The sequence below is a fragment of the Calonectris borealis genome, chromosome 1 (genome assembly GCF_964195595.1).
Source record: "Calonectris borealis chromosome 1, bCalBor7.hap1.2, whole genome shotgun sequence".
Lineage (NCBI taxonomy): Eukaryota > Metazoa > Chordata > Aves > Procellariiformes > Procellariidae > Calonectris > Calonectris borealis.
In genome coordinates, this window is record NC_134312.1 from 175,326,657 (window position 1) to 175,352,132 (window position 25,476).

The following is a 25,476-nucleotide window of genomic DNA, read 5'->3' on the forward strand; positions in this document are numbered from 1 at the left end:
AGATATTACAATTTATTAATTATTGGGTGATAACAGACAAACAGGATAGTCTGGGAAGTTAAACTAGGGACTGTGAATCATATAAAATATCTATTACAAACTACAAAATTAGTATCTGCACATGGGAACTGTTTCACATGAAAGACATGTTAGTGATTCTATTAACGTAAAAATACAACTTAGATAAAACCCTAGACTTTAGGAAACCAAAGTTTATTCAGGAATGTCTGTACAGATAGGTTTGTGAGCCCAAAGGTTTGTGTATTTTTTGTCCCAGTGAATACCAGTTAGTCTAATAAAAAAATATTACCTGTCTACACACTTGGCCTCCCTCACTCACAGAATGATAATTTTAATCCTCTGATGTGTAATTGCTAGCATTTTTACCTCACTCTCTCAGAATTATAAAAAAACCCCACAAAACAAAGAAACTGAAGCTTACCTGGAGCAGAGGAAGTATTGCTGTGCTTCAAACTGCTGTTTGGAAAATGAAGAAAAGTGTATCTAGGAATCCTAAGCTTGATATAGCTCAGTATTATATAGTAAATAATTATTGTTCATGTCTAGGTGGGAACAATGAATCAGTTGAAGAGATACTGTCAAGGAAAAAGGAGGTAAGAAAAAGGAGCTTCTCTTAAATGAAATCTGAGCAATATTTTCAGTATACAGTCACTTAAACAATATCATCTATGTTATGTGATATGGAAATGTACCGTATGCAGTCAAAAGTGCTTTAAAATATTAGAGACCTTTTCTATAGTCTAAATAGATGGTGGAGTGGAATAAATAAGTAGACTGTGTTCTTGGAAGATGGGGCTTATTTTCATACAACTAAATACGGCAAGTTATCCATTTCACCATTACATGCTACAGTACTCACACATCATGGTTCTATTTTTATTATTACACTCATGTAACTACACTAGAGCAAGTGTATCTAGCCCATTAAGTATCAGTGCTAATAATTAAGATGTATTTTATTGCTTCTTTAGAATATTTTTAATGCCTGTTTGGTAGAACAAATGACATCAAATGACAAACTATATAAATCAAGGCCCATAAGAAATTAATTTTTTTCCACTTGACATGAATTTCCCTCATAGAAAGTAGGATATAATCTGATGCTAATTCATGTATATTTTTTAAATTTCTATGAGCCAGAATAGTTGCAAGGACTGTGGCATGAAACACAGGGTCCAAGAAAAACAATATAAAAAAGCTGAAACATGCATCAATTTGAACACTCTGAATAACACGCCCTTTAACTGCCCAGGTTATAAATGTGTACAATATGCTCGTGTTTATTTGTCTTTTAAAATTCAAATATATGTTAGTAAAATCATTGCATGCATTATTTCCACACATTTTATTCACATGACAGATCTAAAAATTATTTTATGAAGCATAAGATCATTTGACAGGTATAAAAGAACAGTTAAACACAAAACAATTGTTTGCTTTTATGGTAAAAAGGGCATCATTATGGTGAAAATAACTTTCTTCAAAGAAGAGCTCCCCAAAGGATTATTTTGAATAATTTTGGAAAAATGCTATGGTGATGTTTTCTTCTGCAGCTTCTTGTACCATACAGGTGCTTCTTTATTTGTCTGTAAAATAAAGAATGTTTTAATTGTGAGACAGTGAAAGTCAGAAGAAAAACATGCAATCTACAATAAAGTCTCTTTCCCTCCTATGCAGTTCACAGTGATAATTAAGTTCTTTGCTTAAATGCAAATAAATTAAAAACAAGACTATGCATTTAAGGTTATTATTACTACATATCTGTACTAAAACTTCCCTATTTCTAGGTTATAAAAAGCAGATCATACAGTAAGAAGTACATGATTTGTTTTAAAATATCTATCACAATGAAAACCTGCATCAACTGTGCCATAAATAGGTTTCATTTGAAATAGCATTATCTGACTTTCCCATTTGGAAGGGGATGGAACTTAGAAAAGAGATCTTAGGTGTGCCATAACTGACCAACACTTTATGCAGAAATATAGTTCTTAAAAAATTATAATTAAAAATAAAAGAATTCAGCAGTTTTCTGACAGTGTAGAAAGTATTTTAATTGCAGAGAATTATCTGTGAGCAACTTTGACTTGCCTTCATAATCCTATGGGCTATGGCTACACAGTCAGGATTGCATAACATTCTTGTGGCAAATTCAGTGCTCGTTTGTATAAAGAAATAAAACTAAAGAAATGGAGGTGGAACAAGGTAAGGATTATTCTGCTTTCAGAGTTGGGTATAATCTCTTGCATTAGCGAGTACTGTCTCTTTTGTCTGTTGTCCCTAAACTTGTCCCTTTCTAGTTCTGTTTTCTGTCTGCTCTCTATTCGTTCTTTCCTCCAAGACTTGATAACCATTCAATTTAAAAATTGACTTTATTCAGCTGGCCTTATGGTGGGGGTTCTCACCACATTTTAATCTCAATCTTTCTATCGTTTTGAAGATTTCAGTTACAAAAATAAATCTGCTCTATTTGTGCAAGCTTTTAAAATGCTAGAAATTGACCTAAATTGGCAGGATTTTCACAGGACTGCTAACTTCTTTCCCATCTAAGAAGAAACCCTGCCATCTGCCCATTTTTGGTTCCCTACTCCAAAGTCTGAAAAGACTAGAATTTTTCAAAGAGAAATTGGCCACAATTTCTAAATGTAAAAGCATTTTTTCTAGATTCCTACACCATTTCTATATTCTTAAGTAAGACAGGACAGATTAAACACTGAAACCCTGGATCATCTACACAATCTAATTTTTAGCTCACAGTTTGGCTCTCTTTTGGATCACTGAATAGCTCCATCAAAGACAAAGTTTGGGCAGTATGATTTAGCACTACAGAAAGGGTTGTGGAGGAGACAGCACTGGGTATGCCTGTGTTTAGTCTCAGAACACTATCCAAGCAAATTTTGAACCCCTAAAATCCCCAAATGCCCTCACATCACATCCGAGAGATGCAACCATTTCCTGCATTTTGTATTATAAAACCAGTATCTGATATGCTGCAATACAAACCTCATATTGTTTAAGACACTGAATTTTAAAGTCTCCACCAGGAAAAAAAAGAAAAGAAAAAAAATTATATAGATGTATATTTAGCAAAATAGCACATCATATGCTATGCAGTGTGGATACAACCAGTCTACCCTAGAGAAAGGTAGCCTCAAGAAGTGTAAGTAAGAGTCATGATTTGTTTTGTGATTCAGCATTGCAACTTGGCTTTCTTAAATTTATCAGTTCAGACACAGTCATAGTCAGAAACTTCTAAACCATTTTCATGAAGCTTTCAAATACCAGAGGCACTACATCTGAAGCAGGCCACTTGAAGTATTTAAATCCAAGCATTTAGTTTCTAAAGGAATAAAACAGGGTTTTATAATATCAAGTGTCCTTAGTAACAGAAGTGTTACTAAGGATATCAATGCTGGGCATGTATTTTTTAATATATATTTAGATATCTACACACACATTTACATACATACATACATGAATATAAGTATACATAAATAGACCTATTTCCTCACTCCTGCTCCGCAATATATATATACACATACTCAACTCATACATGATCATGGTAGATTTTAAATTGTATATATAGTCTGTGGATTGCTTCGGCTATTAAAATTTTGCTAACCACTCTTAATATTTTAATATTATAATGGCATTTTTTAAAAAAAATCTAGTTTGCTGTGAACTTAAGAAGTAGAAACTACCAAATAGCTAAATAACATCATAAACTGTAATTTATCTCCTCAACCATTGACCATTCCCATAAAGAGCTGCAAGTATTCAGCTGAATTAATTCTACATCTCCTTGAACTATGAACCCACATTTTTCTTTTTAAAAAGTGAGGAGAATTATCAAAAAAGCTTATGGCACTTACTCTTATCATAGTACTTACAAATAACGTTGGCTTAGGTGTAAATACATTTTCTTCTTCATGTTCTGGCAGCAGTTTTACTGAAGGGTTTGATTTGGTTTTTGCAGTCGCACTTTTTACATCAATATGAGACTGAGGTAAATTTTGTTCATAGTGTTTACCATGTAGACTAATTAGAATCTGTTTCATTGTGGCTAGTTCCTATAAAACCACAAAAGAACAATGCTAAGTTATTCAATAAAATTACATTTGAACCTATTAAATATTTATTTGTTAATAATAAATTTATATTCACCAAACTAAATGTGTAAGTGGATCAGTAAATCTAACAAGCATGAACATATACTTGCCATAATTAATAAGATTATTAATTGGACACTAGTAAAAGTAAGAAAATAAAAAAGGCACATAGAATTTATACAACTCAAATTTTGTATTGCTTAAAGGCTGTAAAAGAGAACATTTACTGTGAAATAAGGAACCCAGTATCTCTTTTAATTTAAGCTTCTATTTAATTTAAAAGGATTCTTTTGAATTTGTTTTGTCAGACCGAGGGAGTTTACAAATCAAATCTGAATGACTGTGACAAATTGTACTTTCGAGCACAGAAGTCTTATAAATACATTACTAGAAATATATATGTGTCTTTATATCCAGACCAGAAAAGAAAAATCAATGAAAAACCTTAAGAGGACCTACAGCAAAAATGGGATCAGAGTGGAAAAGAAATTTTGTGAAAAATGAAAGTTCCATCATGGGAAAAGAAAAACAAGAGCATATAGAAATGCAGACTTTTTTGGATGTTCTAATAACTTGCTTTGTAAACAATTTGGATTAATTACAAAAGTAACCTTTTCTTACTACTTAGCTGAACAAAACAGATTATTCAAAATCTACAATAGAGTGAGAAAGGAAAAAACACAGTATTTTGTGACTTTAATTGGACATCTTCTTTTGTCATCTTGCGTCACCTAGTGCCTAACGTTCTCTCCCCCCACATGTAATGGGTGTAATTACTGTAAAATAGGTTACAGAATTTAAAGCATTATTTATTATTATTATTTATTGTACTATTATTATTAGAGCATTCATTACTGCAGAACTAGAACAGCAAGGTCAGTAGAAAAGCCTTTCAAAGTAAATTTTAAGACAATTTTACATTTTTTTAACTATTAATGTTTTTGTTTGCTTGCTTTTTACAAATGCTGTTGTCTTCAATAAGCAATACTGTTAATGTGTTAGCATTCTATATAATTAACATTCTATCTTATCTCTCAACCAGAACAGGGTAACTCATATTTATAGCTGAATGACAAACATTTGTTATATCTTACCTATTTCTTAATACTTGCCAGAAAATTGCATTGATGCATACTCTATTTGCATTGCATTATTAGTAACGAGTTAAAAAAACCCCTTAGCCTTTTAAAACGTTCCTGCCATATACCTTCTCTCTGTTCACTGCTGCCTTTAATACGAGATACAAAAGTCAAAAGAATCATGTTGCTGCCTTTAAATTGGCCCACACTAACTCAGTTATATGAATGGATGTTACACTCCACAGACCAGCTTTATCGAGTGTACAAATTGTTCTTGTATCTCAGTCATTTAATATTAACTATTTGCATAATTCAGCCATGTGTGGTGGCATGTTGAAACAGCATGACTGCAGAGCAGCTGTTTAAAAGGACTGCATAGTTGATGCCAACATGTTTTTCAAAGTTGTAAACTCTGCAAAGATGTTGCCAAAGCGACACATAGCCAGAATTTCTTGATGAAAATAACTCAGGCAAGTATACAGCAAATAAATACACCATCACAGGAGATTAAATTGTACATAAACAATGTTTTGACATTAACAAGTGCTGTTCCTATACTTAAACTGCGCTATTCTGTGGACCAAATAGTTGCACGTTTGAACAAGGCAAAACCCAAAAACTGTCACGCAGATTTATTTCAGAAACAGAGTTGAAACCTGTATGTGTAGGGTCAAATTCTCTTGTGTCAAGATCCACTCGGCAGCCTAAGGTCTTCTCTCCTTCACAGAATCTGTCCTGTACTTGACAGCCCTGCCTGTTTTCAGACTTGGAATAGGCTCTGGAGAGTCAGCTCTCACACACGCTTCCCCTGTGTCAGGGGAATTCTCTAACGTGAAGCTATGGGAAGGAACGACAGGGAGTGGGGGTGACAAATTAGCCCACAACGAATAAATTATTTTGGCATCACAGCCAAATTTATCATGAGAAATTAGCTAAAGTTGCCTTAATATTTGTTCTAAAATCCTTCCACATTTAGTGAGAAAGACCTTAACAAACTTGGCAAAATAGCACAGGAAACACTGAATCCAATAAAATCATTGGTATGTTTACTGCTAAACAAGAAAAGAAAATTGGCCCAACACATTTGCAAGAAACTTGCTGTTTTCAACCAAGGAAATACTGAAAACAAAGTTCTGTCTTGAACTGCAATAATTTTACCCATCTCTTTAGATTTCTCTGCTCCTGAACACAGTCTTAATTCTTAGCTTCACTTTTAAATTCTAAACAAAGAGTCATTAGCACCACCTGCTAGTGTTAGCATGCTACCATGATTCAATAATATTTTCCAATCCTAAAAACTGGCAAGTTGGTCTAGAAAGCTCGCAAGAAGCTCTGGAGATTGTGCTTAGCAGAAATATGTGAACTTGTTCCAGTGTGAACAGGACATTGAGAAAAAGGGGGAAAGTAGGTGTAGGGTTCAAAATGGATGGAAAGAATCTTTTATGTAGAAGGACATGTATTAGTTTCAGGATAAGCTAAGTAAAGGAAGATGTGAAGAGAAATGGATGGTTAATTTTTTATACATTTCTACTGCGTCAAGTCCATGGTCCTATGTCCAGGCAGAGCTGTGCAAATTGTTTACTTACAGTATTAGTTCAGTTACTCAGTGCTGTAGACACAGAGTTGCTAAAGCTCTGCATGTCCCAGTTTCTCTGAGGAGGTATTTCATCTTTGCCACGCTGGCTCTTGGACGTATAAGCAAGCCATGCTATACAAGCTGTGTGTCACTGTGTTGAGGCTTCCAGGTCTGAGGGCTTTGGCTTTGGAGAGCCAGACAGCAATCCTTCTTGGGAGGACTATGAGTACTAACACCTCTGAGTGGATTCATCCAGCTCCTCTCTGCGCTGGCTTTACAGATTTGGTCTCACTGTCCCAAACTTCGGGAACACAAGCACCCACTCCCCGCTTACACAATATTCTGTGGGGATGTGGCAGTGCAGATACATGGAAACAATGCAGTTAGCAAGAGAAGGTGGGTTAAGATGAAACAAGGAAAAAATTAAAGTATGCAGCTGGCACAAAAACCGTTTATGTACAATGAGTGTCACCCATACACACAAGTATCTCAGGGCTATACTCTATTATTAAATATTTTGAAAGTCTATCCACAGAAACCTGATGAATTTTTGTTAAGGATGCTAACCTGCTCTGCCTACCAACACAAATGCCAAAAAACAAAGTAATGAGCTGTGTGACACATTAAGTGGGATTTATCTCAAGCTTATAACACCTAAATTTACATGTCTAAACTTAAGTGTCTATACATCAGCTAGGAATCTAATTTTCCATTACAGACAGTGTAGCTTGGAAAGTGATTCAGCTCATTCAGAAGTGGACACCTATTGGTGTGTCGGCTGAATCGTGCTGTAACAACACTAGCCATATTGACTAGGCTGCTGTTGACTATAAAGCAAAGTAAGATGCTTACCTCACTGCAGACACCTCCATTTAGATACTTAAATTTAGTTGTCATAAGCTGAATCTGTTTCTCACCTCACTCTCCTTATCATTTACTTTTCTCAGCCTTCTACTTCACCTAAAACAACTTCCATCCTGAATAGCTAATGTGCAGTCATAATTCCCCTTGCACACATATCTGAAGTATTGAATTGCTGTGTTAAAAAGAACTGCATTTTTAGAACAGGCATTCACACCACAGATCGTCTACTCATGTAAGTTTTCCTAAACATGCATAGGTTCATACTTTAGAACAATCTAACATCCTGTATTCCACTTACTTATGCACATTAATTCACATTTAATGAAGATTACTTGAACTATAAAAGAATCATTGAAACTTCTGCATACACAACCAGAAAGTATCCAGAATTCAGAATAAGTGATTAGAATGAATGGACTGAGAACAATGCGAGCAATGTAGCAGGAGTGAGGTAAGGTAACATGTATTGCATTGTAAATAGTATCAGAAGAACTTCCTTGCTTATTTCCATTTATTTTTGGTACTGTGATTTCCAACAACCTTAGCTGAAAATAGCAAAAGCAATTTTGTGTGCCAATACACAAACAGAGAAGGAACAGACAAAGGATAGGCACCAATCTTTTCCATGATGTTTGTTAATTAAAATGTTTTCTGGTTTGGGATTTTTTCCTATTTCTACCTTGTTAATTTATTAGGCTAAATGCTATCAGTGCTGTTGTCGTGGAACTCTTACAGTCTGCAAAAACTGTGTATCATATTAAAATCATCAAGCTTTGAAACAGTGTTAAAGGAACCAAACCAAAGAAGTGTCAATCATTTTTAAAAGGTAACGTAAAAAAGGCAAAATAGTTGGATGCTATCTGCTCATATTACTCATATTTCAGAAGAATCTGAGATTCTTATGATGGTGTTTAATCCTAAAGCAAGTAAAAATAAGTTATATTTTATTTAAAATCGTTTTTACCTGTTTATTATGGATAATTGAGATAGTACCTAGAAAAATGGAGACTGAAGAACAGTTTGGGAATATGAAGGACAAAATTTGATTCCTTCAACTAGCAATGCAACTAGACGATAAAGACGAGAAAATGCAAAAATAAGGCATGCAGCAATATAAAATATAAATGTATTTTGAGTTATAGATACTATAAAGGGATCTCTATTAACATTGGTTTTTTGTCCTTGATACGTGCTCAAACATACATGTACCAGAAAAGCATCTTACATTTTCCTAATTCAGTACTACAAAAATTCAAAATTAGTGTAATATTAAATATTGTAACAAAATCATAACTTACATAATCAAAACAAAATGAAGAAGAATTGCCTGATATGGAAAATGATTGAGGCATAAAAAGGAATGCTATTTATCAAGTAAATAATTAATGAAGTATATGAAAAAATTGCCTGCATTAAGCACAATAGATATTTATCAAGATAGTAATTCCATTTATTTTTAGTAGATTGTCAACAAGTATAAAGATTTTTCTTCTTACTGTCTTTGTCATGTGACTATAATCAAAGCAAGAAAGAATCCTCTCTGTGCACTCAAAAGCTTGCAAAGGCACTTAACGTTATATATGTGTGTCTATAATTATAATAAATATGTAAATTTATATAAGCAGTTAAAATAATATGTACTTATATAACATGCTCTGGAAGCAGATGCAAAATAACAGTCTCAAGAAAAAGCAACTGGCTTACACAAATCAATTACATAAATGTCAGTTCTTATATTCTTATGGCAGGGAAGTCTTGCACCTTCAAATAATCTCCATACAATGATCTTAAAAAGAAACTTTACATAGATCAAACTAAACAGTTGGAAATGCTCGGTGGGAAGAAACATCTACCTTTCTGGCCTGAAGATAATTCATTCTGATGGTAAATTTAATGTTTTTCATATCACTAAAATCATCACAGAAGAAGCCAATGGGTGTCAGGTCCATCTGGCTCCTTCCTCATGCAGTAAAGCCCACAGTTACTGCACTCAGATAAATATCCTCTAAAGCAAAAGTGACCCTAACAATAGCACATACAGTTAACTGAACCTTTACCATGACAAACGATATTCTACTTTTAGCTTTACATACAGAAGTTATGATTGCAAACTTCACCTTGGATTAGAACTCCACTTTGAAGCAGAGAACTTGTACTGTGGAAGCTGAACATGAAATTTCTGTCCTAGAAAATGCATCAGGTTCTGGCAGAACCACTGAATTTTGATGAATGACAAGTGTTCCCAGAGAAGAAAACAGCATTAATTCCCAGTAAAAGAATGGAAAGACAGAAAAGGCGTTAAATACTATGATCTTTAAATAAGAAAACCAATTTCACAGACAAAGCCAGAAAAATCAGCTGAAGGAGGGATACAAACAGAGGTTTGCCTCCCTCAAAGATGCTGATCAACACTTAAGGTCTCAGAATTTGTGAGTCAAGCACTGAGATGATGATTGTAGATGTGTGTCCCCACCCCCAATGTGTAAGTCCTCTGTACTGTTAAGAGTAAAGCATGTATGTTCAGGAAAGCTCCTTTGGAAAGCTTGTATTCCTCACTTTGACTGCCATATGGTCCCCATGTGGTTAAGTTATAATTCAAAAGAAAAATATGTATCCAGTCTGAAGAGACTTGAGAGATTACAGCACTGTCTTTAGATCCAAGAACAGTTAACTGTACAACCCCCCTTGCATAGAGGGGACCGGACAAAAAAATTGCTTCACGAGAGACTTAGTGCACCTTGAGTCCAGAGACTGGACTCTTCTCAATGTGGGAGCCAAATAGTAGGTTTGAGTTTAGCAGTCTGGTGACTATTCTGGCTATATTAACTTCTAAAATAACAACAACAATAAAAATAATAGCTGTAATAGAACACGCAAGTGAGGGAAGACAGGGGTACTGGGATGAAGAACATGTTCGTGCTAAGTCAATGCAATCTGTCTTCACATGCACATATCCTCCCATTTAAGCAGTTATTGTAGTCTTCAAACAACAAGTCAGCACAGGGAAAAGCAGAGTTCAGAAAATGAGGTTATAGGTACGTTAAAGAATACTGATTTGAGAAACCTAAATCAGCATTTAAGAATGCTATATCCATTTGGTAGTGTTTTGTAAAGAGCACATTTCAGAAATGATTTCTCAGTCTCTCAAAAATTAAAAGTTCATGTTCAATATACAAATGTTCTTGGGAGGATTCAGTGAAAAAAAATAGTTTTATACTTCCTATAACTCCTTCTTGAGAGAAAGTTATCTCAATATGGAAAAGAGTAGGGCAGAGTGGTTCAGAAGGAACTGTCTTCACAGTTGTCTGTCTCAGGGTGTTCAGTAGGGTCAAGCTTGATGGGCATATAAGGTGATGGTAGAGAAAATACTAAGGATATTGTCCTCTATGAAGTCTGTGCATTTTCTTACTTGGATCCCTCTTAGATTCCTACTGTGATTTTCTGTGAAAGCAAAAGGTGTGTTAAAAATCAAGTTGTATCAGTTAACAGCTGATACTAAGATGGAGAGGTATCTTTGTGAGAACTCTGGTTGCAGTTCAGCTTTGGAACTTGTGACCGGATACTTGGTTGGACTTCCTCACATTGACCTTTAGATATCTTCAGTAATAATATTTAAACCTAGGCAAACTAGCTTGTTTGATTCCTCTATATAGCTGTTGGTAAGAAATTCATAGGTTACAATGAATTTTGCTGATTTTAGATGAGGATATGGTAAATCACACCATAATAGTGCCTGTTTTTCTTTTCTGACTATAAATCCCTAGACGATTTTCAGATGTAGACATCTACACTACAGATTTTTAAAATTAGGCAAGATCCATCTCTGCTACTGTGTCACTTGACTTGACAAACGACTTCTCAGATCATCGTTACACTGGTAGTACTCTTTAATATCATTGGAGTTCACCAGTTAAAATGGAGGTAAACAAAGGGAGCCTTCTGTACAGATTGTTGGCATAGAACATCAAGTCACTGACATATTTCTGGAGAACAACATACCAGAGGACTGAAATAGAACCTGGTTCCACCTTTCAACATATGCAATGATTTGCATACAGCACTTTGAACAAAAAGGTTGAGTATGGTACTCTAACTTTGGAGTGCACTTAGGGAAAGGAGACATGTATGTGTCATTATCCAGGAATGAGACTCTCGAGCAAAAGCAGTACCTAGAACGTCTCTTCTTTAGAAGTACTGACAATTCACACAAAGAATTATTTTAGAATTGTTCTTCCCGGATTTTATTTCTGCCAAACAGCTAGAGACACACTGCAGAGGGGCTATAGCCTATAACCTGGAATGAATTATTTGTCTCCCTTTTTTGGCTGAAAGTGGAAAAAAGACCAACACTATTAGCACAGAATTAACAACACTGAACATTAATATTAATGATGACAAAGTGTGAAATAGTAGAAAGACACTACAGTAGCTCCATTTTGACGTGACAGCAAAATGAAGCAAATGGCAAGTCACTATTTATGACTGCAGATGGATAGGATGCGATGGCACGAATGCAAACTCAGCTTCAACAGTGGAACGCTCTGGGCTTGTGCCTATCAGGAGTAGAACCTACATGCATAACAGAGCTCAAAGAAGATTTTAACAACCACCTGTGCAATTAAGAAAACATCACAAGTCATGGTTTAATCCTTCATGTAAGGCAAAGTGTATTTGACATAGTCGCATCCTCAACTGCAGCTGTACTGGAAATATGAGAAGTCAGCAAGAATTCTGGTGTGAGATTTGCACATATGGTCATCTTAGGCACATGGATACACATTGTAAAGCTGGAAACTGGAAGACAGTATGAAATGTCCTGATCAAACAAATGAACCTGATAACTGGGTGGTGGAAAGATGCCAGACCATATGCAGGATGTTGATAGCTTCTCTGCACTACACTTAATTCAGGAGTTCTCTATATCCCAGTGCATATAAAAACTTAAAACGAACTGACAGATCTGTGACTATATGGATCTACAAACTACTTCCAGTTTTATAAGGTTAATGCATTAGAACTATGGCAACAATAAAATGGCCCAGTCATTGCAGTGAACATGCATGTCTTTTTAGATACATAAAAATCTCGCCTATTTCAGCTGTATCTTAAATTTTTTCTTAACAGTTAAATCTTTCTAACTTCTTAAGAAAATAGGAAATAATTTGTCTCATAATTCAGAACTTGCATGTCAAATTCTGAAAGTTTTTTCACTCTTTGTATTGAAGATTGGGAATATATTTGCACTTATAACAAGGACTAAATCCCCAAATATTTTTTTAATCTGAGCCATTGTGACATTCATTTACTCAAATTCAAGTTTAATAAAAAGTATGTTTTCTTGAGTAAGTTCTACTTACAGGAAACAGATGCTAAAAATACTAATATGTCCAAACAGCCTTATTCGGATAAATTATTATGTAAAAGTTCCTGTATTTTCTGAGAGGGTAACATTTTAGATTGATTCTCCCTGTCTTTGGTATTTCTTATAGAGTATTTAAATTCACTTTCCACTTGGTAATATTCAAATGCTACCACAAAGTGAACAAAAGTAAAATTTTTACACAGCTGGAATGTGATGGAAATATCCAGGAAAAATGAATATAACAGAACATCAGTTAATTGAAACTGCCAACACTGCCAGCAGCCAACACTTTCTTGTTTAAATGTTTATCACTTTAACTGATTCTGGCTCTCTCAAAAACATATAATTTAAAATACACATGCCAATTCCATCCCATAATCCATAAATAAGTTGCACTTGAAGCTTCCTATTTTTGAGAGCAAAAAATATATTTGACTTACATTAACTGACATTAATAAACCCTGTGTTATTATCATGGTTTCTAAGAGTCTAAAAAAAAAAAAAATTGCTGAGTAGAAATCACCATTTAGTACACAATTGTTTAATGTATACCACTGCGAATGGAAAGATAATTCTTTAAAGAATATATATGAAAACTAGTAAGACATTCTGAATAATACAGCTCCAAGAAAAGAATGAATGAACCCAGCTGTTAAGTCCTTCCTCTTCCTAAATTCAGTACTATTTGGAATTCAAGTTTTATTAAAGCTTGACAGCAACAAAATAGATAACAAAAATGAGAAATACTGCTTAGGAGCATATTTTTCCTTGTAAAAAATGAGCCAGAAACTTCTCTACACTCATTTAGCAATGTAAATGTCACTTTGTTTCTCCAAGCTTTAAGCTGAGAATAGCTCCAGGGCTTACTTGTGATGCAGAAATGTCCCTGTAATCTACTTAGAAAACATGCAGAACATTAATAGAAACTAGAATCTTGGAACATAAACGTAGCATAAGAAAAATGATAATTACTCTGTGGCTTAACATTTAAAAAGAGAGCTAAGCATTGTACATCAGCATTTTTTTCATATAAAACAAGTTGCAGCACATAGATGAGCAGGAAGTCATTCACTTTAGAAACACAAATAATTTTGACATTATCATGTACAATCTTTTACACAGAAAAGAGGGGAAAGAGGCAGAGCTAGAGATTGTTTGAAGGCACCTGTTACCAATCACTTCTTTTCAGTCGTGTCTTCCCAACCCCTGCAGATACCCCTTCCTTCCCCTCTCCCCCAACAAAGCAGTTTTCTCCTTTTATCCACTAAGCTTCCATCCCTGATGAAACACGTACTGCCCTCCCCCTTATGACTCCAAAGCTTTTTATGAGCCTCTGAACTTCTCTCTACCTCTGTTTTTTGCGGATGGCAGCTGTTGCTACTCTCCAGGTTCCTAAATCCAACACATTGGCTTTCTGTCCTAGGTTACTTCGAGTCAATCTTCTTCAGCATAACTTAATTACAGCTAAGGGTAGTATTAGCCATACTTTAAAGTACGACTAATAATGAAATGCTGAAAACTCATCTGGAATCCTCAAGGTCATTGCTGAGATGGAATGAAACTGTGGGCGTAGAGAATTTAGCAGTGAGGGACGTTCTCCAGGAGGAATACAAAAGTAAGAAAGATGAGAACATAGGAGTAACTGGTCACAGTAAAGTAAAACACAGATACTTCAGGAGACCTCGCTTCTCCTCAAAAGAGGGAAGGAAGAATAAAAGCACCTGTCTTTTCTTTCACTTTTGTGGGCCAGATAACAGGATCACTATTGAGAAGTAACAGGGTTTTGTGCAGGATACTGACATGAGATGAGTATGTGCAAGCACAGAGACTACTGGATTCTCAGACACTGGAAACATTAACATTTTGGAACAATGTCACAGAATGCAAATGCTTTTGATAATTCACATGGCCATGTTTAAAGTCTAACATTCATCAAGATTTATATAAATCCTCGGGAACCTTAGCCTGATCATTTATAGCAGCTCTCTGAAAAACTCTTAGAGCCATTAACAAACTATGCATATCCTAAAAGGACTAATTAGTAGCTGTTCCTGCTGCTTGATCACGTGGACTCTCTCCAATCTTACACACACTTGGAAAATGCATTTGGCAACCATTTAATAAAAAACAAAAAAAGAAGTCAGATTTTCTACATTTTAAAGATAATGAAATAACTATTTTCTGTTCTTAACTTCACCTTTCTCTCTCATTTGTTCTTGTCTTTTTCTCTATTCTTACTTATTACCTACACAATGCTGCCTTAAGTTTATCTCCTTTTCTTGCACCCCATCAGATCCTCTGTTTGCTTGGACAAAATAAGCTACACTTTTAATCTCGTTCACGTAAGCTCCAGCCTGCTATGAATTTTTTTCTCTTTTTTCAGAAAATTTAATATAAAAAATATAAAATATCCATTCTACAGTTCAAATTAAAAAATCGTTAGATTTCATTTTTAAGAGACTCACAGGACTTTGGAAAATGGCCTTTTTCAGGAGACGCGGATTAAAAAATGATTGTAAATGTAAATTCTCAGAACAATAGAAAGTGAAAATGTAATTTGTTTTTGAAACTACTTCCAAATGACAATTAGTTCATATGTAAGATGACTTAGAGAAAAGAGTTAATTTGTGTCTAGTTAGGAAAAATAAACACTAAGGAGATTTTCTTTTCGGGCTTTTGAACTGAAACACGTAAGGAAAGAAGAATGGCTGTTATTAAGATACTGCATTAGGACACATGAACTCAACCTCTACTACAAACTCTGGGTAGTTTTGGGCAAAGCACCATTTCTTTCATTTTTGCTTCTGCAAAACAGGGGTAGTGATACTTTTCTGCTTTAAGTTGTGAGGTTAACATTTTTGAGGTGTTCAGTTACTGTGGTGAAGGCCAGAGAAATATTCAGTTACTAAACAGGATTATTTTGACATTTTGTTAAGAAACTGTGAAAACCTGGAAAGGGGGAAGAGATACATGGCAGTGAAAGAAAAACATTAGGTTTACTCATAAATGGTGAGTTATATATCAGATTTGGAAAGCTTTTGACCTGCCAATTGGAAAATAAGTTTAACATAACAGTCACTGAGGCAATTAGCATTTTAATATTAACCTGGTAGACTATTCTCAGCAAGAACAGCTCAATAAGTGTTTTTTATACTTTAATATGTCTTAAACAGAATAGGAGCTTGCAATGACTAACCTAAATAAATTTTAACCCAGTCTAGTTGAAGATTCGTACCAATTCAGGTACACATATTTAGACAGATTTAGCACTCAATTCAATTAGAGTGACACAACAATTTACTGACGTAAGCTAACCGGATTTAAGTAAACAAATAGCAATCAAACCCCATGTGTCTGTATCCATTTAACTGATTGATATCAAACCTACTACTACATGTTTTCTACTTTGTCCCATAGCAGATAGCCAGAGCCTGGGTTCTGGTTGCTAACTTCCCTTGAAGAGCTTTGGCACAGTAACACATGAATGTGTCAATAAGGCAGGTGACTAGTTCAGCAACTTTACATTCTATCACTTGTATGCACAGCTGCTAATGTACCACAAGTGCACAGATGTGTAAAGGAGATAAAATATCAGCAGGTTTTCATATCTTTTTAACCAGTATATAATACTCATGTGCTGATAAGAAATCACGTCTGCATAAACAATTGCATTCTAGGAAATTAATGAGTATTATAAACAGCCTTCATTTGCACCATTTATGTCATAAATTTTACCCTTTTATTTCTTACTACAATAGTTTCACAATATTGGTTTTACTTTTATAGATTAAAAACTAATGTATTGCCAGACTGCATTGCACACAGGTGATTTCAAGCTGTTTAAAAAAAAAGGTAGTGTAAATTAACTTAACTCCCTTATACTCATATAAACGGAAACTGATCTTAGCACTTAGAGGAATACCTATTTAAAGCCTTCTATTGGTGTCTCTTATACCAGTCTCATTTTTGTTTCGCTTCATGCCTCCTAGAATATTTCTATTTAAAACATAAAAAGAACCCCTCCATTTGTTATACTTGGTCTGTTTTTTTCTTCCCGAAAAACAATGGAGTATGAACTCCATATTAAAAATATAAACAACAGTTTGTTAATTTTCAAGATGTTAGAAGTTAGTTTCTACACTCTGTACTTTGAATCGGAAAGGCAAAAATAAACAGATTTAATTGTGCACTTTATTGGTTTTCTTTACTATGATACGTCTGCATCTTAAATATCTGAAGAAATAGTACAATGCCATACATCAAAGCATAGCCAATTTATAACCTCCTAAATGTAACCTCAGAAAACGATTACTAAAACTTCTTGCCAAACATCTGAGTGCTGACAGACTGTCCTTCCAAGTTTTCATCTGAAGTTTGCAAGCCAATGGATAAAGTCTAAAATTGCACTTCTGATGTTCCAAAATACTAACAACTGCATCAAGCATGAAAAGCAATGGAAGTGCCAAGATCACAGAGCTCACGGTAAATATTTCTTTTAGTCAAAGGCTGACTGTTGGAAGAGAAGGAAAAAAAAAACCAGATAAAAGGAATCATGGATCAAGAGCTTCAGCTAAAAAGATTTAGTGGATTCATCCCACTTAACTTTAGCACTTAACAGAGAACTGCTCTTTGGTGCCTTTAAGTTATAGATTCCTGTTGTATGCACAAAAGGATAAAGTTTGGATCCAGATAAAGGATGGCACAGAAGCTTGGTGTGCTATATTCTACAGTTTTGGACACAAAATGCCCTCTTTTTCACAGGTAAGTAATACTGACATATAAATATTTTCACTTGCTCTTTTCCTTGCTGGACCCTTTCCAAAGGTGATTCAAACTGCTAACCTAACAGACAGCAATTCACTTTGGTGGTTTTCTTTTTTCGGTCAGGTTAGGTTTCTGTTTAGTGATCTCAGTGGTCCCAGTGCAGCATTAGAGATGTGCCAGAGCTGGTGCAAGAGGAGGACAGAGAAGGAGAATCAGGAGCAAAGAGGTAAGGCATTGTTATAGCTATTGCGTCAACTCAGGCATAATGTATAATTTCATCTTGATTTATGCTTTGACGGAACATCCTTCTTACTCGTGCTCCCCTGACTATACAAAGACACTAGGGCAAGAAGGGTCCACGTTTGGGGGTATAAGGTAAGTGCTGAAGTTGAGTGGGAAGAATCAAGACCACAGGTCTTTTTTTTTTGTGTGGTTTGGTTATCCACAGTTAAAGATAGAGGGTCACAAAAGTGTAAAGTTCAGCTGATTAAAAAGAGAACACGGACTACAAATAATAATGCAAAAAAAATCTGGATTTGAAATATCCTTTTTTAAAAAAAAGAACACTGTTTACTAGAAAGTTATTAATGGGAGATCCCATTGTTCCTCCAAACAATGTTTTATGCTCGTCTGATGGATCTGGAAAAACAATTAAAAATCCTATTGGTTATCTAGACAAAACATATAAAATTTGTTAGTCTGAACTCAGCTGAAAAATTTGGCTGTACTAACTCTACTTGCTATGATGCATTGAGGGGTTTACAAATGGCATCACAATACTGCATGCCCCAGTTCCTTCTGCTCAAAGAGGGCAGCAGCACTGTGAAGACTTTATTATGAACCTCTAAGAACATAATCTCAGCATGATCCTGGATACTGATCATTCAGGATAATGCCATTGAACTCCCCCTCAAATACTGAAGTTTGCATTTATCCATATGAAGAAGATAAGAAATTTTACCGTACCAGCCAATTCTCTATTATCTAAATGAGAAGCTAGATTAAAAAGTTTTCCACATTCATTTACTAATTAATTCAGAAAAAAAAGGAAATAGAAGGCCAAGAAACAATTAAGAATTTGGGCCAAAAATATAGCCCCCCAAAAAAAAGCTTAAATTTTTTTCCTGTACCCAACCTTTTTAGAATATGTATAGTCAAATGACCACAGCAAAATATAATAATAATCATCAAATTAGCTTAGTTTTCATAATTTGAAATAATGAACTATTTTGTTACATGAATATCTAGTGTCATTTTTTTTTCCTGTAATAAAAGCTCACGTAAGAGCCCCATATGAATTCTTCCAAGATTAAGACTTCAATATTTAACTTTTTTCTTCCAAAATTAAAATACATGAAAAGAGAAGTAAGATTAAGCGTGAATGCATTTCTTTATCTAAAAAGTGTATAAAATGCTGTAATTACCTCCAAAGCAAGCATTATGAATCCAGCTGATATCACAAGCAGATAAAAATAAAAAAACCCCAACCTGTCAAACTCTAACTTTTCATTAAAAAGAGTTAATACAGTCTGAGACCACACAGGCTGGAATACCTTAAGTCAAAACTGTATACTTACTGAAACACGTCACTGTAAGACAGCATTAACATTGTTTTGTCATTTTGCTTGTACTTTTAACATACCTAAACTTCAATTTATGTTAACTATGAATATCTTGGGTTTATCTATTCAAGAATTCTAATGTTTTTACTTGCAAACATGAGGGCAACAAGGTAATTCCTTACAAGACATGACAGTTTAGTATGTGCAATGACTAAACAAGACTGATAGTAATCATATTACATGATAGCATGTACAGAACACATAAACCCACAATTCATATTTTTTCAAATTGCATATATCTGTTTTTACAGATTGCATGTTACTTTTATTTAAAAACACATACCTTGTCCAAATGAAGTCAAGTCTTTATTAGCCCAAGATTAGAAAATTTGGATTGTCTTTTTCTATTAGCAGGGATATTACTGTGAAATTGTGATGTTCTGCATATTTAACTTTTTTATTAAGATGGCAAAAAAAAATTTAGTTGAATACTAATTCACTGTAGATTAAGTTGTCCTATCCTGTAGAAAGATTTCAATGCATGAGATAATTGCCTTTTAGAGAAATTCGTAAATTATGAAACTACTGGAAGAGGTCTGCATTAAAGGTAAAAAATAAAAGGCTGCATTAGGAATAAACAGAAATGACAAAAGTTAACACACACACACACAGTTGTTATTTTCACACATTTTCCTAAACCAACTTCAGCTTATTTTTGTATTTCTTAGGTGGTTTTTTTTTTGCCTCGGACTGGCATTTAATAATTTTCTTCCCCCAAACATGCAACTTCTAATGTTTCTTTTTTAGTATTTATATCCTTTTCTGCATAGGTGACTTAAAAAATCATTATCACTGTTAGGTAAAACAATATGACTAATATGGCCTATTTTTAACAGATATAAAAAGAAATTTGACAAAACTATAATAATTTTGGAAATATTTGCTCAATTTCTTAACATCTATGGTATGAGGAACATTCAAGATGAAGTCTGTTTCAGACTTAAGTATTTACTTTCTTTTTTATAAAGCCTGCCTCGCTCAGCCTTGCTTGCATTGTTGGCCTCAGTTTGAAAATTTTAAGTGGTGAAAAGACACAAAGCAGCAAACTGCTGCATATTAGGAATAGTTTATGTGGGTAGTCATAGGGGCTAATGTTGTTTGGATGTAAACAATGTCGCATAGCTTTGAGGTAGAAATGTTATAATTTTCTTACAAAACATCGTTAAATTTTACCTTTATTTATCACTTTCTACTGATTTTTATCAGCTGCAATGCATGTTGGTTGATATGACACTACTACAACTAGGCACCCAAGGCATAACTACTTCAGAGCATAACTAGTTGGGAGCAGCACTACTTGGGAGAGAAGGAGTAGGAACAGGAAATTTTGAAATAAATTAATTTTAAATTAGCCTGCCAAGGGCCTATCATATTGGAAATCCAGAAAATTCATTACATGTTTATACAATTAAGTCATATTTCCTCAGAGTATTTTTCATATCATTAATATCATGATATGATAATGCATCAATATAATGATAAGGCTTATAAATTATTTAGAAATGCTTTAAATGTTTTCTATTACATTAATAGAGAGCAGTGGGTCTCTCATAAACAAAAAATCACAAAAAAACAAAAGAAAAAAGCAAACCCAAATATCACCCAAACTGAACATTTGCCTTAGTCTCAGTTTTGAATTTGAAATTTAAATATACAATATGGATACAGACATCAGAAATAAGAGCTATTGAATGATTACTTCTGATGCACCTACAGATGATCCTTCCAGGTCAATGACACCTGCAGTGTGGGGAAGCATCTTCAATTACTCTCTTCCTTAATTAGACTATTTTAATCTTGATGCATGGAACTTCACAAGCACTACAATCAATTCAGAGAGTTAAATGCAAAAACTATTCTATGAGGGAATTGCATCAGACAAACATGCAGTGCAATTCAGCATTGAAAGTAAACAACTTAACTGTTTTACTTTTATTTAAGGTGATTGTTTCATATTTGAGATCTGCACTCAGGGAACAGAATTAGTAGAGTTTTCACTTAAGTTGAGGCTCACTTAGACTCAGCTGTCTGTGAAATTGTTTTCATTTGGTTCTAACAAAAAATGGTTTTGTAACTGGTCAGCAGAGACAAACTGGTCTGGACCAATTCACGACATGGGGTTGGGTTTACTGATCTAAGAAGGGAATTTGGGGAAATAGCAAGGAAAGGAGATAGAGGAGAACAATTTTGGAGAGGACCTCAAGACGTGCGTGCATATTCAATTTTCTATGGAAATAACGGTATTAGAATGAGTGATAATGCAATCTCAGGATAATTTAGGGGAGCTGCAGATTCCTTGAAAGGAATCTCCCCATCTTCTCTCTTCCCTGTCACAGAATTGAAAGGGTAGAACTATTGATATAATGACTCTATGATGATCTTTCTGAACAGGTAACAGGCTATTTAGGTTCCATCACTGCATATATATAATTTGTGTCGTTTTTCCTCACATTCATAATTTTTGATTCATTAATGTTTTATTTTCTCTGCAAATCCTTGCAAAATCATTCAGGAACTCTGGGAGATAATTTAACAACTGTTCATGGTCAGCTTTTGGTTTTATATCTTCAATATTCCGTAGCTTCAGCAAACTTTCCATATTACTATTCACCCTTCATATCATTTGTGTATGAGATGCCTTCAGTAAACTTCACTTATTTCCATCCTTTGTTTCAGACATGTAATCTGCAGAAAGAATTTCTCTCATTCACTCCATGACATGTTAGTCTCTTAAGATTGTTTAGAGAGAAATCTTGAAAAAAGCCTTTTGGCAATCCCCACATAGTGCATTTATGTCTAAACTGCAAGATTTTGCATCCTTTTAGATATGAGAGTGTATTTCAGAAGTACCCTGACTCTTGTCTGGAGGAAACCTGGGTGACTACCATCCTGTTTGCTCTCCCCAAATCGTATTTTGGAGTTGAAAAGAAACTCAGATGTGTATACTGGAAATTAACTGCGTAATGTTTTGTCCGGGTTTTTGGTCTCGATGAGGCGCAGGGAGAGATCCTGGAGCACACTGTGGCACATGAGGCCTTGCAGATTACATGTGTTTCAACTTCATCACCTTTATCTAAATACTTGTTAAATGCTTGCAAACGCTAAACGCTTTGCAAGGCATGTCTGTTGTATGCATAATAAAAGAAAGAACGGTGAGACTAAGTCAACAGAGAGAATTTAGCAACCGAAGTACAACTGAGAGCCTGCTAGGTGCCTGACAGACATATGATCACCTGTGTTCCTGAAAATGACACTGACAAAAAAACCCAACAGATAAAACCAAAGTAAGCCAATTTTTTCCCATGGTTTAAGGCTGAGGAGACAAAAAATGCACTTGTAGTAGTAATGCTAAAACAGAAAGATTACCTCACGGTGATTTAGAAGTCTCTCCAAATCTGCTGCCATTTGATTCTTGACACGCAGCAAAGCTGCCTTTTCTTTATTTAAAAGACTGGTAGAAAGAGGATAGGAAATGCAGTTATAGCAACAGATAATCTCTTTTAATCTTGTATTCTGGCTGAAAGATGCATTTTCTAAAGCTAAATACTGGCAACAATGAAAATCTGCTCAAGTAATTGTATGAAATGATCCTTCTCTATGTTCAAGCATTGGAATTTTTATAAATGGGCCTGAATGCACTGATACATACAAAATCTTATTTTAGTCAAACAGAAATACTATTCAAAATCTTCATAAAATATGGGGGTTTTTTGATTCTCTGGAGGGTAATTTAAATTATCAGAATCTTCTATTATTATCTCTTGGTTTCTTTTAGGCAAAATGAGCTCATTTTATAAGCAAAGTAAGGCTCCCTATATCTACATATCCTTATATCTATATATCAAAATGTGGATTTCTTTGTTGTATGCATCACTAGTAGCAACACACACTGTTCACCTCAGTATCACCTCTTTTGATACTACTGTATTTAGAATTCAACAAATTCTACTGTATTTAGAAAATAACAAATACAAGGAAGAAAAACATCCAGCTCTCCCTTTTAGCTGTGTAGTTTCTACAGAAATTGTAAATGTATTTTTGCTATTTTTTATTTTATATTTCAGGAGAACAAGGTTGTCTTATGAACCAAGTATGAAAACTGCTTTAGCATGAAGGCATGCTTTTATAGCACAATGTCAAGTTCAACTTTAATTGTTCTTTGTTTTCTTAGTTATAGAATATGAACATTTGAAATATTTAGCATACACATTCTGATTCTAGGCAGCAATTCTAATATAATTAAACGTATTTTCATATTTAGCCCCAACATCAGTTTCCAACAGTAACCTTCAGACTAATGCATACATAATGCCAGTATATAATCTAGTTTGTTAAAATAGCCACAGAGATTTTCTTGGAAGACCAATGTTATATATGCCATCTTCATGACTTAACTAAATAGGTTGTACAATATAAACTATAACGTAAATCAACAACTATGAAAAATGCAATTCTGCATATGGAGTGCAAATATGTAGTACTGAATACAGGTCAGGAGTTCAAAAGCAAATGTATTAAAATTTTATAAATGGAATGGAGCAATTACATATGTTGCAAATACAAATTATTTAATATTCCCAGTATTTAATCCAGAAATGATCAACAAAATAAATCAACCTTTTCTTTAATTGGCTGTGTATCATCTACTTGTTTCAAATAAGCAACATCATCCTTTGCCCCAGAGATTTTCTGGCATTTCCTTGCAAGCTCTGTACTATAAATTATGACTGTCAATTCCTTCTAGGCATTCATTAATTCTCAGAAAAATTGTATGCTTTGGCCAAATTGCTTAGTTGTCTGAGTTATTTAAAAGGAAAGTGGTAATATTTATGAAAAACTACAAAGATATTTTAATATTTTCAAGAGTTTTTTCTGTGACATTTTTAATCATGATGAAATTGCTGTACTATTTTTTTCCTGGGTTCATGTGTTGTAACTTACTGATATGTCAGGCTTTCTTGGATTTCTGTACTTCCTAGCAGCATAAACCAATCCTTTTAGAGAATGACTCACGAACTTATTAAAGAAGCAATAATAAAAGTTCCTTTATGCCTCAAATAGTGTACTGAATAAGCATAAACATGTGAAATAAGTGTTCATGACTAAACCAGAAGTTCATGTTCAGGATTCAGTTTCATCTACGGAACAGAACCTATTCTAGTTACACTAGTTATACCTTCTGAAACAATATGACATGACTGATCCATGTGGAGCAGTTCTAATTTTCTTTGTTTGTGGTCAAATGTAGGAATTAGACTGCTACGTCATTCAGTAGCACTTGATGTGTTTTCTGTCATACATATGAATATACAATTACCAAAGCACATGCAGACTTCAGATTTAGTAGTTTTGCAATAGTTATGCTTTTTCATCATTGCAGATAGAAGGAAATAATTCATATACTTCTGAAAGAACACTGCAAAAGAGGCATATATACATTTAGCAGAGCAAGAAAGCAGTGTAACCAGACACAGCATTAAAAAATTCACACCTGTAATGACCAAGTAAAGCAGAAATTCCTTCAAAAGTTCAATTTTAGGAGGAAGACTGACCATTTCAGTGCCTGTTATGGAAGCATTCTGAACGGGCATCTTGGATATCAGCAGTCAAAGAGGTTCTAGCTTTAAGGTACCCTGCACTTCCATCAAATGGTAAACTAATCCAGTTTTAATTGGCAGTGTAACAAATCAGAGAGCAGCTTTACAGTTCACTTCAGCTGACCTAAGTGAAAACTGTTGCTGAAAGATCATCCTTTCCTAATCACATACTGGTAACCTGCTCTTTGTGTTGGTACTAGAAAATTTGTGACCACATGCGTAGGTCACTTCACTGACCTGGATGGAAGCTGGGGTCTTTTTAAAGGTTATTTTTCACATGGATCACCAAAACAACTTGATTTACCATGTACAGTGGAAACCCACAGCTGAAGGTAAGGATGAGACTGCTCTATTTGGTGACGGAGTGCCTTAACTGTCTTACTATGATTCTGAAACCACAATCTATGAGACTAGACAAACCAGCTTCTCACACCTGAGCTTAAGGTTTATAACTTTCACCTAAAGAGGCAGGATCTTCTTGA

The 25,476-nt window shown here is 34.5% G+C and overlaps 1 protein-coding gene across 2 annotated transcripts in view; it reads right to left on the reverse strand.

The window, feature by feature from the left end:
• Positions 1–946: 946 nt before the first annotated feature.
• The window catches only part of PIBF1 (progesterone immunomodulatory binding factor 1), a 123,553-nt gene continuing 99,023 nt past the window's right edge, over positions 947–25,476 (reverse strand). For both annotated transcript variants that reach the window (XM_075139105.1, XM_075139096.1), the window contains 3 exons: positions 22,764–22,848; positions 3,912–4,091; positions 947–1,607 (listed from right to left, as the gene is read on the reverse strand). In XM_075139105.1, coding sequence (XP_074995206.1) covers positions 1,551–1,607; positions 3,912–4,091; positions 22,764–22,848 — 322 coding nt within the window. In that variant the 3' untranslated portion in view covers positions 947–1,550. The remainder of the gene's footprint in view (positions 1,608–3,911; positions 4,092–22,763; positions 22,849–25,476) is intronic.